General features: G+C 35.1%; 2 protein-coding genes across 2 annotated transcripts; both read right to left on the bottom strand.

Annotated features, from left to right (window-relative positions):
• Nucleotides 1-3,844: 3,844 nt before the first annotated feature.
• On the bottom strand, nucleotides 3,845-7,849 carry LOC102810082 (transmembrane protein 53-like). Its single transcript, XM_085500944.1, has 2 exons — nucleotides 7,606-7,849; nucleotides 3,845-4,859 (listed from the first exon to the last, which is right to left on the bottom strand). The coding sequence occupies exons 1-2, from the start codon at nucleotides 7,747-7,749 to the stop codon at nucleotides 3,960-3,962; spliced, it is 1,044 nt and encodes a 347-aa protein (XP_085357070.1). The 5' UTR covers nucleotides 7,750-7,849; the 3' UTR covers nucleotides 3,845-3,959.
• A 4,632-nt stretch (nucleotides 7,850-12,481) lies between these two features.
• Nucleotides 12,482-16,720, bottom strand: LOC100371449 (stabilizer of axonemal microtubules 3-like). Its single transcript, XM_002731873.4, has 6 exons — nucleotides 16,548-16,720; nucleotides 15,156-15,338; nucleotides 13,924-14,091; nucleotides 13,517-13,737; nucleotides 13,288-13,407; nucleotides 12,482-12,865 (listed from the first exon to the last, which is right to left on the bottom strand). The coding sequence occupies exons 1-6, from the start codon at nucleotides 16,656-16,658 to the stop codon at nucleotides 12,676-12,678; spliced, it is 993 nt and encodes a 330-aa protein (XP_002731919.4). The 5' UTR covers nucleotides 16,659-16,720; the 3' UTR covers nucleotides 12,482-12,675.
• Between the last annotated feature and the right edge of the window lie 1,233 nt (nucleotides 16,721-17,953).

Here is a 17,953-nt window from a genome sequence, read left to right as displayed (position 1 = left end):
GTGTAAGCTATGATCATTATAGCATAGTCCATACATTCCTTTAAAGTGTGTGCTGTGATCATTATAGCATAGTCCATACATTCCTTTAAAGTGTGAGCTATAATCATTATAGCATAGTCCATACATTCCTTTAAAGTGTGTGCTGTAATAATTATAGCATAGTCCATACATTCATTTAAAGTATGTGCTGTGATCATTATAGCATAGTCCATACATTCCTTTAAAGTGTGTGCTGTGATCATTATAGCATAGTCCACACATTCCTTTAAAGTATGTGCTGTGATCATTATAGCATAGTCCATACATTCCTTTAAAGTGTGTGCTATGATCATTATAGCATAGTCCATACATTCCTTTAAAGTGTGTGCTATGATCATTATGGCATAGTCCACACATTCCTTTAAAGTATGTGCTGTGATCATTATAGCATAGTCCATACATTCCTTTAAAGTGTGAGCTATGATCATTATAGCATAGTCCATACATTCCTTTAAAGTGTGTGCTATGATCATGATGGCATAGTCCACACATTCCTTTAAAGTATGTGCTGTGATCATTATAGCATAGTCCATACATTCCTTTAAAGTGTGTGCTATGATCATTATGGCATAGTCCACACATTCCTTTAAAGTATGTGCTGTGATCATTATAGCATAGTCTATACATTCCTTTAAAGTGTGTGCTGTGATCATTATAGCATAGTCCACACATTCCTTTAAAGTGTGTGCTGTGATCATTATAGCATAGTCCACACATTCCTTTAAAGTATGTGCTGTGATCATTATAGCATAGTCCATAAATTCCTTTAAAGTGTGTGCTATGATCATTATGGCATAGTCCACACATTCCTTTAAAGTATGTGCTGTGATCATTATAGCATAGTCCACACATTCCTTTAAAGTATGTGCTGTGATCATTATAGCATAGTCCATACATTCCTTTAAAGTGTGTGCTATGATCATTATGGCATAGTCCACACATTCCTTTAAAGTGTAAGCTATGATCATTATAGCATAGTCCATTCATTCTTTTAAAGTGTATGTTGTGATCATTATAGCATAGTTCATACATTCCTTTAAAGTGTGTGCTGTGATCATTATAGCATAATCCATACATTCCTTTAAAGTGTGTGCTGTGATCATTATAGCATAGTTCATACATTCCTTTAAAGTGTGTGTTGGGATCATTATAGCATAGTCCATACATTCCTTTAAAGTGTGTGCTATGATCATTATAGCATAGTCCACACATTCCTTTAAAGTGTAAGCTATGATCATTATGGCATAGTCCACACATTCCTTTAAAGTGTAAGCTATGATCATTATAGCATAGTCCATACATTCCTTTAAAGTGTAAGCTATGATCATTATAGCATAGTCCATACATTCCTTTAAAGTGTGTGCTATGATCATTATAGCATATTCCATACATTCTTTTAAAGTGTAAGCTATGATCATTATAGCATAGTCCATACATTCCTTTAAAGTGTGTGCTGTAATCATTATAGCATAGTCCATACATTCCTTTAAAGTGTGTACTGTGATCATTATAGCATAGTCCATTCATTCCTTTAAAGTGTGTGCTATGATCATTATAGCATAGTCCATACATTCCTTTAAAGTGTAAGCTATGATCATTATAGCATAGTCCATACATTCCTTTAAAGTGTGTGCTGTAATCATTATAGCATAGTCCATACATTCCTTTAAAGTGTATGTTGTGATCATTATAGCATAGTTCATAAATTCCTTTAAAGTGTGTGCTGTGATCATTATAGCATAGTCCACACATTCCTTTAAAGTGTGTGTTGTGATCATCATAGCATAGTCCACACATTCCTTTAAAGTATGTGCTGTGATCATTATAGCATAGTCCACACATTCCTTTAAAGTATGTGCTGTGATCATTATAGCATAGTCCATTCACTCCTTTAAAGTGTATGTTGTCATCATTATAGCATAGTTCATAAATTCCTTTAAAGTGTGTGCTGTGATCATTATAGCATAGTCCACACATTCCTTTAAAGTATGTGCTGTGATCATTATAGCATAGTCCACACATTCCTTTAAAGTATGTGCTGTGATCATTATAGCATAGTCCATTCACTCCTTTAAAGTGTATGTTGTGATCATTATAGCATAGTTCATAAATTCCTTTAAAGTGTGTGCTGTGATCATTATAGCATAGTCCATTCACTCCTTTAAAGTGTGTGCTGTGATCATTATAGCATAGTCCATTCATTCCTTTAAAGTATGTGCTGTGATCATTATAGCATAGTCCACACATTCCTTTAAAGTATGTGCTGTGATCATTATAGCATAGTCCATTCACTCCTTTAAAGTGTATGTTGTGATCATTATAGCATAGTTCATAAATTCCTTTAAAGTGTGTGCTGTGATCATTATAGCATAGTCCATACATTTCTCTATAGTTTATACTGTGATCACACAAGGAAATTCTAATGATTTTGTTGACATATTATAAATCATTGCCTATATAAAGTATGTGTTTTATAGAGTATGAGTATTAGTTACTCGTTTAAGGAGAATAACTTGCTGCAATACTGTAAATCGTTTATTTAGAACTGAATTAATTTATGACATTAAATGTCAAAATTCGAACGCAAGGGGAAGTTCACTTTTCTGACAATTCTATACCAACTCTATACTGTGTCACTGTGTTTTCTCATTATATACATACAATATACAACATGGACAAGGGTTGCACTCTCATGAAGCTACAGCAAATAACATAGCTATCTTTTATTTGCGATAATTTTTAATATTTAATAAATTTATTCATTATTCATAACATATAATATATTTTTAACAAAATACCTGGCTTTCTCTCTAATGCACTTATAAAGAAGCACGTACAGTTGTGGTGGTACTGTAACTACAGTAATATTAAAATAAACAATTAAATAAATTTGTATTGTTAAATACGAACGCTTACATTTGATGACTGTGCACACCCTACCAATGCCATAGAAAACAATTGTAGAACAAAATACTATTGTCCATTTCCACTCATGTCACTTCAAATAATATTCGATTGATTGATTGATTTGGGTGTGCCGCATAATTGATTAGGCTGAGACTTGTGTTGTATTTATTTATACATTCATTAGCAACATTGCTTTTTTTTATTTTACAGTTAAATTCATAAATTGTCAGAATAACTGTGACACATTTACTGACAAGCTAAGTTTGAACATGCTTACTACAAGTTTGTCAACAATTATCACTAAAACTGTTTTGAAACAACAGTAGAATTACAATGTTCAATTGTGTAAACAACAAAGGCCATTGTGCACATATCTCTTTTGTACAACATATATATTATTAACACTGAATGGTGTAGATCTATACAATCTCAGCCTATACTGGTTTATTTACATCTACATTGTACTCTTAATTTCTCAAGTAAAATTACAGTTCCTCTATCTATTACAAGGAATGTGACAAAAGCTAATTAAGTATTTTCCAAGATACACGTTAATTAAAATGCTTAACTGTAGTGCATTGAAAAGTATAAGATATAGTCGGTGAATCAAAAATAAGAAAATTTGCATTTGTACTACAAAAACAAAATACCAATCATGTAAATTATATAACAGCTGTAAATACTGATAATGTATGAATCGTGTGAATGAGTGCTGATGGGTGAATTATGTGTAAATGCTTTAAGTTAGATAGTGCCTCATTTGAAATGAGTTCTTAATACATGGCTCTACATATTTGCAATAGACACATGAACAAATTGAAAAAACTATAGCAACGTCAATCACTAGGAAGCCAGGTATATGGAGCGCCGCCAACGACTATCTGGAGTGGCGTCGTGCTTTTGTTTTTTTTCACGAAATGCTAAAGGCGTACATTTCTCCTAATAAATAACTGATAGACACATAATGAACATAGTGCGAGGCGGATCAGTTGCATTCCCGTCACGAAAGAAATTTAACTTGTTTCATAAAATGGCTTTAAAGTGTTCAAGAATTTATACAACACATCGACATATTCTGTTTTGTGTTTTCTCATATGCTCTACATGAGGAGAACTGTCCCAACACTTAGACGTAACGCGATATCCTAACTCACTTTTCCAGGATTCGGAGAAACGCTCGTTTTCGCAAGCAGTACCGATGGGATCGTCACGGGAGTACAGCATCAGTACGGGTGAGTTGATTGGATTATGGCGAAGCACTTCAGTAATCTCCTGGATGTGAGCCACTGTGTATTTATGGGTCACCCAGAAGTAGGTCACGGCGACCCCTTTCAAGAGGAACCACAGCAAAGGATTCTGGGTGATGGCATCGCAGATGGAATTAAAGCTTCCTCTGGGAGACGCACAGCTATCAAAGACCTGTCCGATGATGCGATCTTTCACGGGTAGATACCGACCACACTTCGATTCAACCTTACGTAGCATCTCACCGTATAGATGGCCACCCACGGAAAATGAGTGAATGATAATGGGTTGCTCTCCCTTTTCGAGATAATTCAGAAGATCGATGACCACTGTCTGTCCAGTCGATGGCCAGACTAAATTCACCGGGTCCATTTTGACGACGAGCACGTCGGCATTCTTTGATGTATATAGATCGACGTATTTCTCAATGTATCGACGCTTGGCGGACATCCATGTGAACATCAACACTAATGGACGATTTGGATCATTTCTAGTGTCGTTTTCATCATCCCAAAACAGTATATCATCATGGATCCATTCGTCAGCCGTGTGGAGTTCTAGGTTATTTGAGATGTGAGTAACTGTGAGTTCTGGCATCCGCGCATCGTCAAAATCACCAACAACGCCAAACCAGTCAGATGCAGAGGTCAGCCGTAACCGATTGACCGTCTGAAATTAAAGAAACACAGAACTTGAAAGTTGTATATTGTGGTCAACACAACATATATTATACAGATCAAACCGTTCATATATAATAATAATAATTTTATTCAACACGAAAATCTACTACAGAGAGTAATTTTATGGTTGTAAAACAAAAACAGAAATAATACTTCACGCAACTAATATCACAAATAGCACATTAAATACCTGTAATTATAGAACGAGGAAAAAACATGATAAGCTAATGTTATTGTTTAAGACAAGGCAAAACTGAAATACAGTTCACTCCACCAAAATCACGAATAAAACATTGAATAAATGTAACTAATTAAAATTGGTATAAGAATAGTACTACTAAGCTACTAAATATGCCATTGCATTAAAAAAAAACATGAACACCACCAATCAAATAAGTCACGTACTGGATAATATTACACTACAATGACGTCAGCGGGGAGTTAGTCTGAGGACATATTAAACACAAATATCCTTATTAGTGCCCCTTATTCTCACAGATACGATGTGTGTGAACATTCTCGGTGTAGACAAAAACAACACTCTCTATATATACTGAGAATGGCAACATGATTAAACATTGTGTGCCTTGTCCTTGGCGAGGCAAATAGTTACACCAGATAAATTCATCATAGTTACACGTGCACGGGTACTCGGATTCAAAATAATAGACTATAGTTTATCTAGAACGGAGGCTGCAATTCTACATTTCGTCTGAAATAGACATCAATGTTCTAAACTTTTCGCAATATCATTCAATGATGAATGACCTTTATTCAAGTTTCAACACAGAGGGCGATCTTTACGCAGCACCGACCTTTCATGTTATGAATGGATCTTAAATCTACGTTATTCTGCAACAAAGAGGACTCTCAATACTACGAAATGCTGAAAGGTTGTTTTTGAACGTGAAGTCTATATGCCTCCTATACCGGGGTTCAGTCACGGGCATGCAACAATGAAATAACATGAAATTGTTTAATAATTTCTGTAGAAAAATACATTGCGATGTTTTTCCCCTACTACATTATTATTACGAGCCAAAAACATGATGGCAGGATGAGAGTCATCGAATTTACGCCCTATTTTGATAAAGAATGTAAATTTGGACATTTGGTTGGTTAATTTGTGATGAATCAAAGCCAAGTTGTGCAGGTGATAGTCTTTACACCCCCACCCCACCCCCGCCGAGATGAACATGCACAACAATAAATAGTGACTAATGGTATGGTGGAAATGTGGCGTATAAACGACAACATGTGCATTGGCTATATTAAACGTATTAAATTTCAAATGAAAAACACAACATCAATCCCTATCTTCGTGAATCTGGTGTGAACAAACAAAGCAGTGTAGCACATCACATTTATAAATGGATTTAATGACTAACGATAAAACGAGACGATCTTGTCATCCGCGTCTGTCCGTTTGTCAGCGAGAACGTTTTAACGTGTATTAGTACTGAGTTCAAATTCAAATTTATTGTATATACATATACAATCATTGCAAGATATATGTTACATCATGACGCAGTCCCGTCAAAAATACTGTCAGAATCGCGGAAAACATTGCCCTCTATATAAATCGTATTTTGCATTCCATGCACGTGTGAGTAATTCACGTAGACCGAGACGCATAAATTATAGATGACCATTAGATAGAATGGGATATTTAGACTTAAGTGACAGTTGGCCAGTGATCCCTTTTCTCGATCATGGAATGTATAAGCTGTCTTTCGCGCAGACTTTAATTTCTCGTTCTACGATGTATGAAATACCATGGAGCTCTTTTTTTAGCTGCATGGAAATACTGACATGACGTAATTACGCAATCACCGCGCTCAGACATTGGGAATAATGCACGTACACGTGACATGGTGTTCAATCACTGAACACATGTATATTTCATCACGTTGTATTCTATTGCCATAGCAACGTGAAATAAGACGGGCACTGTGGTGAAACGTGATATTACACACCCTAATAACTACTGATATAGACTGGCAAAGTCGGGACTTCTTTTTTGGTTTTACAAAATGAAATAATTAATTGTTCTTTTAAGTCCTTTTAGCGTGATCGCGAAAACTAACCTGACCGCTAAAGAAATTTTCTAGCAGTCACGCTAGTTTTCGTGATCACGTTAAAAAGGCTAAATTGACAATTACATGTAATTATAATTTTTTGTAAAACAAAAAAGAAGTCCCGACTTCGCCAGTCTACTACTGATGCTGATCTGTTTCACATATCTCAGGCCACCAGCTGTTTCCTGTTCCTGTTTACCCACGGACACTAAATGATGCTGACTTCACTGCGAATGCAAAAAAAACATCCCTGGAGAAAGAGAAACAATGGACCAGGGTGGTAGGAATTTGTAACCTACTATAAAGACGCGTTGTGTAGTGATATATATGTATGTATGCATGCAAGTCGCCTGAAATGATGCAAGAATACGTGACATTGTTATGTTTATATATATGCTAATGAGCGTCTCCGTTATATTTTTCACATATATAAAAACAATCAATGCAATTAAATTCGTCGCAAATTATAAAAATATAAATGAGACTTTTCATCATATAAATACAATATGATCTTAGATTAGTCAGTGGTTGGGGTAAATGCTATTTCAGAAAGCATTAATGCATTTTTTAAATCATGTGCACAAATGTACACCTATTTATACAAAATTATTGTCAGGGGAATATAATTGAGATGACGCAGTGTTGACTGATACGCACCTTTTGGCCCGTTAATTGAGCAAACAGTCGACAGCATAGATCATATACGACGAAACAGACGACTGTCACTGTAATCGCGGTGTACGGAGACTGTAAAAACAGGAAAAAACCTGGCACGATCTCGCTAAGGCCGTGATCTGCCATTTTACGGCAAACGACGATGTTGTTTTCGTTGTGTTGTTCTTTCCAGCGATTGACCTCCTTTAGATCGGCGGCTGGGGCAGTATGAAAGGAATGGATGGAAAACACGATTTATAAACAGCTGACTGCCTCATCGAAATGCGCAGACGCAGATCTCTCATTTAATAGCCCTGTATAAATTATGTTAAAATTTGCCCGTCCACAAAGACTTTTTTAATTCAACACGATATTTGTTGTCCATGGCGTGTGCATTCGTTTCGAGTCACTAGTTTGCTCAAAACGTTTCGACTGGACACTGGTTACACACCCTGGAAACTATGAAAATAAGCTGATACCCCCTTTATAAATGTTACAATCCAAAATGATAATTTCTTTCTCAACACTATTGTATGCAAATTGTGATAAATATAATTTATATTTGTGTAAACATATTATCAGTGAGTCTCAAATGACCTATATATTCTAAATTGGATGAAATATTATGTTACATGGGATATGTTATAGCAACGTGTGGGAAGGCTGCAATACTGCTGTGGGACATATATATATATATATATATATATATATATATATATATATATATATATATATATATATATATATAGTATAGTATATTTTATTTGACACTAAATAATATATTTTGTTACATTATCTGTGGTCAAAAGACATTAAATATAATAAAACACAAGTACACACACGAGACAAAAGAAAATACATAAATAACTAAAGTCTAAGTAAAATTATATAGGAAGGTAGTCGATTATTCCAGGTGAGAGTGCTTTTGGATGCTTAGTTGGATGCTTTTTATTGTCACAGCTACATGATATTTGCGGAAAAATGATCGGCCTGTACAGATATGATGGCTTAGCCGCTGTAGACAACACACCCAAAGAAACTGAAAGAATAAAAAAAGCCATCTGTCGTATTTTCAAACTACACGGTCTGAAAGTCACAATCGAAGCTAATAAAAATATTGTCAACTTTCTGGACGTCACATTCAACCTCACTGACAGCTCTTACAGTCCATATATTAAACCCAACAGCCACCCACTATACGTACATAGAGAGAGCAACCACCCACCCTCCATCACAAAGAATATACCGGCAGGAATCAACAAACGATTGTCATATCTTTCATCAGACGAAAAACACTTTGATCTAGCCGCGCCACCCTACCAGACAGCTCTAAATCAAAGTGGATATGATTATCACCTCAAATTCGAACCCCCTACGGAAAGAAGAAGAACAAACAGACCTCATAACAGCATCCTCTGGTTTAACCCTCTGGATTCAGTAAAAATGTCACTAACAGCGTCGGGAGAAGATTCCTCACCCTGGTTGATAAGTGTTTCCAACAGGGAAACAAACTCAGGAAAATTTTCAGCCGTAACACCATCAAATTGAGCTACAGTTGTACGAATAACGTGAAGCAAATAATCTGCAATCAAAATAAACAACAACTTACAGCGGCCAACACCAATACACCCAGTACCGAGATCAACAGATTATGTAACTGCCGTAAGAAATCTGAATGCCCCTTAGACGGTTTACCAAGCTAATATCAGACGGCAAGACAACAACAAGTGTGAAACATATGTGGGACTAACAGGAAATGATTTTAAAACCCGGTATAGAAACCACACTGCATCGCTATGCAACCAATCATTGAGAAACGCAACAGAGCTCAGTAAATACGCTTGGTCATTAAAAGACAATAACATCGATTACGACATCAAATGGAGAGTGTTATCGCGTGCTGCACCATACAATACCGCAAGCAAACGTTGCAACTTATGCATTAGAGAGAAATATATTATAATTTTCCAACCACATTACTGTAGTTTAAATAAAAGAAATGAGCTTTTTTCTTCCTGTAGACACAGAGCCAAATCGTTGCTATGCAACAACTAGTTTTAATACCGTAAACACACTCCATTGTTATGCAAATCTGTAGCGCTTATAACGTAGTCTGTTTCGGTGGTTGATTTAATAAAGTCTTAACTCCTGATGAGTGAGGTATTCCATGTACCTTACGAAACAGTACTGTAGAGTGAACTCTACTCATGTAGTCGTGTCTTAATTTCTCTGTCCACGTATGTATATATATATATATTTAATTATAATTCTTGCACAATCGTTAAACTCGAATACAACTATTCATTACGACAAATAGATGAAACGTCAGGTGCCAGCAGTTTTGGGTCGAAACATCCACGGCTGAAACAGTTAGTAGTGATTAGTAGTTAGTACTGATAGGAAAATACAGACTGAAATTTGAGAATTTTCTCGAAGAATTTAGAAATCTTAGACTTGAAGTTTGCCGTTGCTATGTTGCTATACGTTACGTGTGACACCGCGCACTGAAAACGATACTAAACGTACATCTTAAGCCATTTGATTTCAAAAATACCTAAATACACACAGACAAATAAAGTAGTTTAAAATGTTAACCTCTTTATTGTGACAATCATTGTACTGCCCATCATAGTTCACTATGAACGAGGGCAGACATAGGAATTCATAACCGCATTTCGATTTCAAAGCATAAAAATTGTTCAATAACTAATAATATATGTTGCGTATTTGAGTGCGGGTGAATAGTCTAGAGTGTAGTTGATATAACTCGACGAAGACTTGAACAGTAAAGCCATACTTATAACGATTTTATCCAACGTATTTAATTTCATTACTAGTATATTCATTTTACTGTGTCTTCTTTACAAGAGACCACACTATCTTTGAAAATGAGGAGATACAAAGTATTAAAGGGCGGTGGTCGTCGCGTTTTCGAATTTCATGTAAATAAACAATGTATTTTACACACGTTGTATACGTCGCTATGAGTCCCATATCTACCAGAACGCGGCGCGACGACCACTGCCCTTCAACCTGAAAACAAAACTTGTGCCCATCACCTCGAGTTTTAATCGGCCAGTCATAAATTTAATAACCAAATTAAATGTTATGATCGGCCTGTGGCAATACATTGTTTCTCACTGGATACAAATTGCAGGCAGTAGTTAGTGTAGTCCCGACAGTAGTTGTATTCACGTATATGTTATTTTATTATTTTAAGGAGCCACAATGGATACTTGTCAGTATAGTATTGTGCACGAAGGCTGTCGCCAAAAACAGAGCCCTTTTGTTTTCTTATTCAAGTTGACGTTGACCACCGGTATTGGTTTAATTTTGAAGATGGATCAAACCGAAACAATATTCATGTACGCTTGTATCTACATAGTAAAACAATCTGATTAATATCCCTTGTAACTATTTCAATTGCCATTTTTTATTTGTTCATTTGTGTCAAGTCACCAGTGAATTTATAGGAAGTGAAGCAAGTAAATAACACCAAATACATGGCAAGGTCAAAACTATGTTAAATCAAAAGTTATTAAATATGCTTTACTCGGGATTCCCGGTTTACTAATGGTTGCCTACGCAGTGTCTACCCATGAGGTGTAGTTGGACGATTTAGCGCCGTACGAGAGCGTCGGTTGGGTCATGCACGCAATACATGTTTACTTTGATTCAATGCCATTACTCAAATAACTGGCGACACAGTGGCGGATCTAAGGGGGTTCTGGGTCCGCCCCCCCCCCCCCCCGTTGAAAATTTATTCAAATTGTTTTTGTATAATATAAAAAATCATTAACTTAGTCTGGCGATTTAAAAGTTTCGACCCTCTCCCCATAAAAAAAATCCTGTATCCGCCCCTGCGACATATATCGTGAATCATTCTGTACTTTTCATTATCCAAAGTTTCCAAAATCTCAAACAGCATCTTATCCAGAATCAACCCATCATCTTATCCAGAATCAACCCATCATCTTATCCAGAATCAACCCATCATCTTATCCAGAATCAACCCATCATCTTCAGTTGCTAGATATAAATTGTTCAAAGTATAGTTAACATTTTCAAATGCAAATAAAAGCATTTATATTATAACATTATCCATTATATGGATTCAGACTGCATATAGAAGTCAACTCATACTAGAAACATTACTTACAAAAACATACAGCTTTTTTACATTACTTTTATTCAGTATTTACAAAAAAAAGTTTTAAAGGTGTTAAAGTGTAATATTCAAAAAATATTCATTTTTTTTCACAATTTCACATTACATTATAAGTACACGTGAAACATATCTAAATAATGTAGCGGAGAGGAGGGGTATAAATACACTTAGAATATAATTTTGATGCAAGAAAGCAAGCATTTATTGCATGGATCTATACAGAGGAAAGCAAAGAACACAAGTTCATGCAGAAATCACATCAGAGTCATTCCATCAATAAGGTGTAGTAGAAGTTATATTTGTGCTTATTGCACATACATGTCATATGCACAGTAATAAATTGCATGTATACAGTATTTTTTCTGTGCATTACATGCTATTTAAGCAGTGAATTTCCAATTATTACAAGGTAATATTTACTATAACAAAGCAAGGGTGGATGTGAGGCTTGTATAACACAAGGATACTCAGACATTCTTGGGTGCCATTCACAATTATCATACCAACCAACATTAAGTGGGTCAATGTCAGTAAGCTCAACTCTACCTCCCTGCCTATTTCCATCATGATTGCTGAAATATCGCAGTGACATAAAACAAACAATAAACACCACAACATTCTAAAAAATACTTATCAAGCTATGGACGGTTGTGATATCTGTACTTAATATGCCTTTTGTGCCCACACCCTCGATAAACACCACACATATAGTTCACATAATTATACATTTATTTGACTTTCAGTAAAAAAAAAGCCTTAAATTAATTTCCTTGATTCTGTGACCATGCTTGTTAAAAACTCAGCATAATTCTCATGTATGTACACAATCTATTGTATAAAGTCTATTGACCAATCATATGGCCGACTGCATAAACAAGTCTTGATATACACAAGTTTAAAAAAGGTTAGACTTTGACAGTCTCTCCACTGGCGTATGTCATATATTCTGTTTTGTACATGCGTGGTACTGAGAAGATTTCCTTTGGGCCTGGTTCCGGTAGCACCCATGGCGTATCAACAGGACAAAGGTAATTTTGTTTCATTCTTAGGTCAGATGGTTCAATGTATTTGGCTTGTTTTTCTGTCCGCATTCCACTACAAAATGAAGGGGGAAAAAAGAAAGAGGTTAATTATTAACAAGTTCAAATTTTTAGTATATTTTCTGATCTCAAATTCGTTGTGAAACAACTTTGTTAAAGGGTGGTGGTCGTTGTGCCACATCCTGTTCAATAGGGACTCATAGTGACCTACACAGCTCATGTAAAATACACTGTTTATTTACATAAAATTCAAACATGCGTTCAACCTCCACTTTTTAAGGAATATTTGCTATTACAATGTTCGGCCATGTTGTGTTATAACACGTCTGATATCACATTTAGTATGATAAAAACATCCTATATGTAGTTACAAAAGCTTTCTCAGTATAAACAATGTGAATAATAAAGTTGAACTCATACGACAATCTTCAAATAACAAAATATATTTTTGAAAAACCACATTTTTAAAAACCTCACCTGTGTGGAACTCTCTTGAATTTTTCTGGCCACCTCACTGGTTCCTTTATCCTTGTCTTAAACCAAATATCATCTCGCATTGGAAGTCGTTCCCTTGGTACAGAGCCAGGTGGAAGAGGACTGTCAAGAAAATGAACATTGTTAGTTTATTGAATGATAATTATGTAAGTATACCTTTGGAAACATTAATTATGCAAACAGTATGAATACACATGCAAAGAATACTTACTTGTGCTTAGTTCCGTGTCCCCATGCTTGAGGGTAGTCCTCACATCTCCAGTATGTTGCTGCATCTTTCTTTGGGTACCCTGAAAGCTCTCGTTTTGCATATGGTCTGTGATCTTTATGTGTTGTGCTAATGTAAGGATCTAACTCAGTAAGGATAGCTGGATCACGTGCATAAAATGGTCTACCTCGTAGCTCCTGGTTTTCCGTTGATGGAACCACACTCTGCAATAAAAATTAAGCAAGAAAAATTTGAAATCAATACCAGTCAAAATTTACTGTGTTATTTCCAATTCAATTTGGATATCATTTGACAAAATGAAGAGTACAAAAAACTTAGCTGAGAGGAAATAACTAAAATTATTTTTCATAAGATTTGAATATTAATAAATTTGAGTCCTTGGTACTTACCTTCATTGGACCATTTGCATGGTGGTTTTCGAGCAATGGTGGCAGTGGATTGGTTCCTGGCACAAAGTTATCAAAGTTTATTTTGGATGGAAGTCCTTTATAATTAGCTTGCATTTCTGTTTCCATGCTACCTGTAGTCAAAGGTCGTCTCCACTGTCTGCCTTGAAGCTGTAATGGACAAACAAAAAATGGTCTTCATTCAGATTACAATTTATACACATTGAGCTGGCAACTTAGGAGCTGTACAAAAATATCTGTAAACAGCAGACTCAGTTCTAAGGATACTAAAACATATAAACACCTACCACACAACTGACAAATACATGTATCAAATTTATAGAGAAGAGACTGATTCTTTGCGATCAAAACCGGCAATGAGTGTTGAAACAAGATGGCTGACACACACGCACAAATCAAAATAAAATCGTTTGTTGCTAGGTACTGCAAGAGTAGGACTAAAAAAAGAAGAAGATACAAATGGATACTATGTATCACAAATAAATTGCTAAGTATTGCTACAATGAGTTAGGTCTTTAAACTACCCCATAATCCTTTGCAATGTCATTCATAATATTCAGTCAAGCAGAAAGCATTTAACAGTCTTCTGTTGTGCTACAGTATTTGCAGGGAAGGCACCTGGTTTCATTTTAATGGTTTGCTACATGGCAAATTTTATAGCTGATCTTTACCAGCAGACTGCCACTTTGGACATTTTTCCCCTCATGCCCAAACTTTTTTTCTTATAATTTTTCATCTGCTCCTAAATTATTAGGCTTGAACAGAGAAGATCAAAACCATGAGTAGACCCCCCCCCCGAAAAAAAACAGTAGTTTTGAATAACCAATCCCCTTACTAAAATATAGGGGTAGAGGTTACAAGCCAATCTGTATTGGAAAAAGTCTGAACCTGCTGTTTGATTGAAGCATTGTTAGCCGAGCACAGAAACTTGTGAAAAGAGTATGAATGCATATTGTTCGTACATTGTGGTTTTTATTAAGATCAAAACAGCTCTACCTTACAATCCATTCAAGTTAGCAACCTTATTTACCAGTGGCATTAAGAACTGTATATCAAGAGAATTAGGGCAGTTGTGAATTAGATTCTCTCCAGTGAACTTGAATTCTGTCACAACTTAATCTACCCCTCAATAAGAAATTGGACAACAAAGTCTTAACAGATGACTGAAAAATACAAACAAAATAGGAACAGTAAAAATCTTTATTAATACTCACTTTTTCATGTGTGTCTTTTGTATAATGTACTTTCCAATTACCAGGAGCCTTCTTGTGAAGATCATTTGAATACACTCCACCACCCATTTTATAATCATGAACATCTCCTGTGGTAGTGCTGAAAGGTTTTATGATCTCATCTTGCTTGGCGAGTTGTGGTGGCAAAGGATTGTGAATTGTTTGCTGTGAGAAACAAAATATTATGATTATATAATATGCAGTTAAATACAATTAAATCTAATCAAACGAAAAGGTAAATGAAGGAAAGTTTTATTTTTCAGAAATCAAATAAGGAATCAGTTTTTAGCACAAATTGTGGAAATTTCCTAAATAGAAGACATCAATGTCAGGACTACATTATTTAAGTCACTTGAAAACTGACCTTAATAAAATATATTATTTGTTATACATTTATTTGTATGATTCATTAATAAATTAAACATTTTGGGGTAATGGATGATTTCATACCAATTAATTACTATATGTTATTTTCACAAATTTAATCAAAGTGACTTTCAATCAGTGTCAGTAACTGGGGAAAAAATACTTGTACCAGTTTAAAAAGTATTTAATATGAAATTAGACTTGTAAACTTTGATAAAGTTAACACTTGAAAAGTGCTGGGAATCGTAAATATGTCATTACAGCACTGAAAATTGTTTATCGATACAATGCAAATAAAAACATACATCTTTATTAAATTTAATAGACTACTATTCTGTGCGATAAAGTACTCGGTAAACATTATTTTGAAAAGTAATTCAATATTATATTGGCTTTAAAAATACTTAGCATTGACTCAAAGAAAAGACCTAGTCATTTTAGTGACTGAAGCCCTGTTAATTGCCTTATTGATTACTTCAATTTTGTACTCGTTCTACAAGTGAACGAAGAAATGCCGTATAAGCTGCAATACATCGGTACGAACTTCTATTTTTCACGTTAATTGTCGTGGGCAAAATGTTTTAAAATGTAATTCGGAAAATGATTTAGTATTAGCATGGAACTATAAAGTGGTTGTTCTTCCTGGGGTTTATAGTTCCATGGTATTAGTATAGTAAACGGATTGCGGACAGCTGATCATCTGATCGTTTCACGGGTGAATACTTCCTGTTCAGGCTGTTGCTGTGTAGTGTTGACACGTCGCCGATGACACAGTACCATAGCGTTCAAAACGTTCGATTGAAAATTGACACCATAATTAACACATATACACACAATTTGGTGTCTGTATTGTTGAACGGGTCGTCGGTAAATACATACAACGCCACCACGTAAAGCACAATCCTGCATTAACCATTGTCGTCGAACATGGGTGTGAGTGAAGAGAGTCAGTAACAGATCGCGAACGCGTTCTGTAAAATCGGCTCCACGGCGTAAAAAATATCTTACCTTAAAATCAGAAGCAGGGAAATAATATGCTGGCCTCCAATCATGGCCTCTTCCCGTACTTGTCTGGTGTAAGTCGAACCGTTTTGGTGCTGGAGGAGCCGAAAGCGACATGGCTACAACAGCATGAACTAGACGCTCTACTACAATGTTGCTATGTCCAGACAACGCCACTTCGTGAATATTCATTGTTTGTTCTCCCATTGCCTAGCAACAACTCGCAAACAAGAAAAGGCTGCCACCAACGGCCATATCTAGTCTGAAAGCATTATTCGTTTTTGGTTCGAATTCATTCACAAGTGGAATCAAAGAAAGCTTAGAAAGAACTGCCATGTGCTGAGAGTATTGGAGACACATTAAATATAATTTGAAATTACTTAGCTGAAAACTAATTATGCAAATCAGAAAATTAATATGAACAGATTTGAGTGTAAAACTAATGAGGTCTGCGCAATGTAACAGAAAATCTAAAAAAATATCTATGCATATTAAACTATGTACCAAGTTTAATTGAAATGTGATTAGAACCAAAAAATTATGAATTATTATGCTAATTAGGGAATTAATATGTACAGATTTTTACCCAAAACTAATTAGGTTTGTACATTGTCTTAGAGCATCTTTGTACAAACATTCATTGATATGTGATGACTAGTACCTGAGATATCACTGTGTGAAAGTTGGAAATTGGTTAATTATGCAAATTAGGTGTTTAATATGCACAAATATTTACCGAAAACTAATTGGGTCTCTGCATAATTCTAGATTCATTGAAATGTGATGATTAGTACTTTAGATATCAGTAGAAAGGCTGAAAATTAATTATGCAAATTAGGTAATTAATATGCACAATTATTTACCCTAAAACTAAACAGGTCTCTGCATAGTCCTAAAGGATCTATGTACCAAGTTTCATTGAAATGCAATGATTAGTACTTAAGATACCCGTGGAAAAGCTGAAAATTAACTAATTATGCAAATTAGGTGATTAATATGCACAAATATTTATCCGAAACAATCAATCTCTGCATAGTCCTTGAGTATGTGAGTACCAAGTTTCATTGAAATGTAATGCTTACTACTTATATCAAAAGCTGAAAATTAATTAATTATGCAAATTAGGTAATTATATGTACTGATATTACCATAACAAGCAGCCTCTCGGCTGAGATAGCTCCGCTGTTAGCAATGCACATTTCAATTAAAGAACAGAAGATATCATTAGAAAATGAACAATACGTATAGTATCAATGCAATGGGACTTGCTGTTTTCAACAAGAATTCAAAAATTACATTTTTCACCATAAATGATTGTGGTTTTTAACAAGAAGAAAATATCACTTTTTACCAAAAATGACAAAAATATTCACCAAAATTAGAGAATTAAAGATATCATTACAAAATGAACA

The sequence above is a fragment of the Saccoglossus kowalevskii genome, chromosome 1, assembly GCF_978046115.1.
Source record: "Saccoglossus kowalevskii chromosome 1, keSacKowa6.1, whole genome shotgun sequence".
In the NCBI taxonomy this organism is placed as follows: domain Eukaryota; kingdom Metazoa; phylum Hemichordata; class Enteropneusta; family Harrimaniidae; genus Saccoglossus; species Saccoglossus kowalevskii.
Note: the sequence above shows the minus strand (reverse complement) of the source record. Positions and strands in the feature narration are given on the sequence as shown.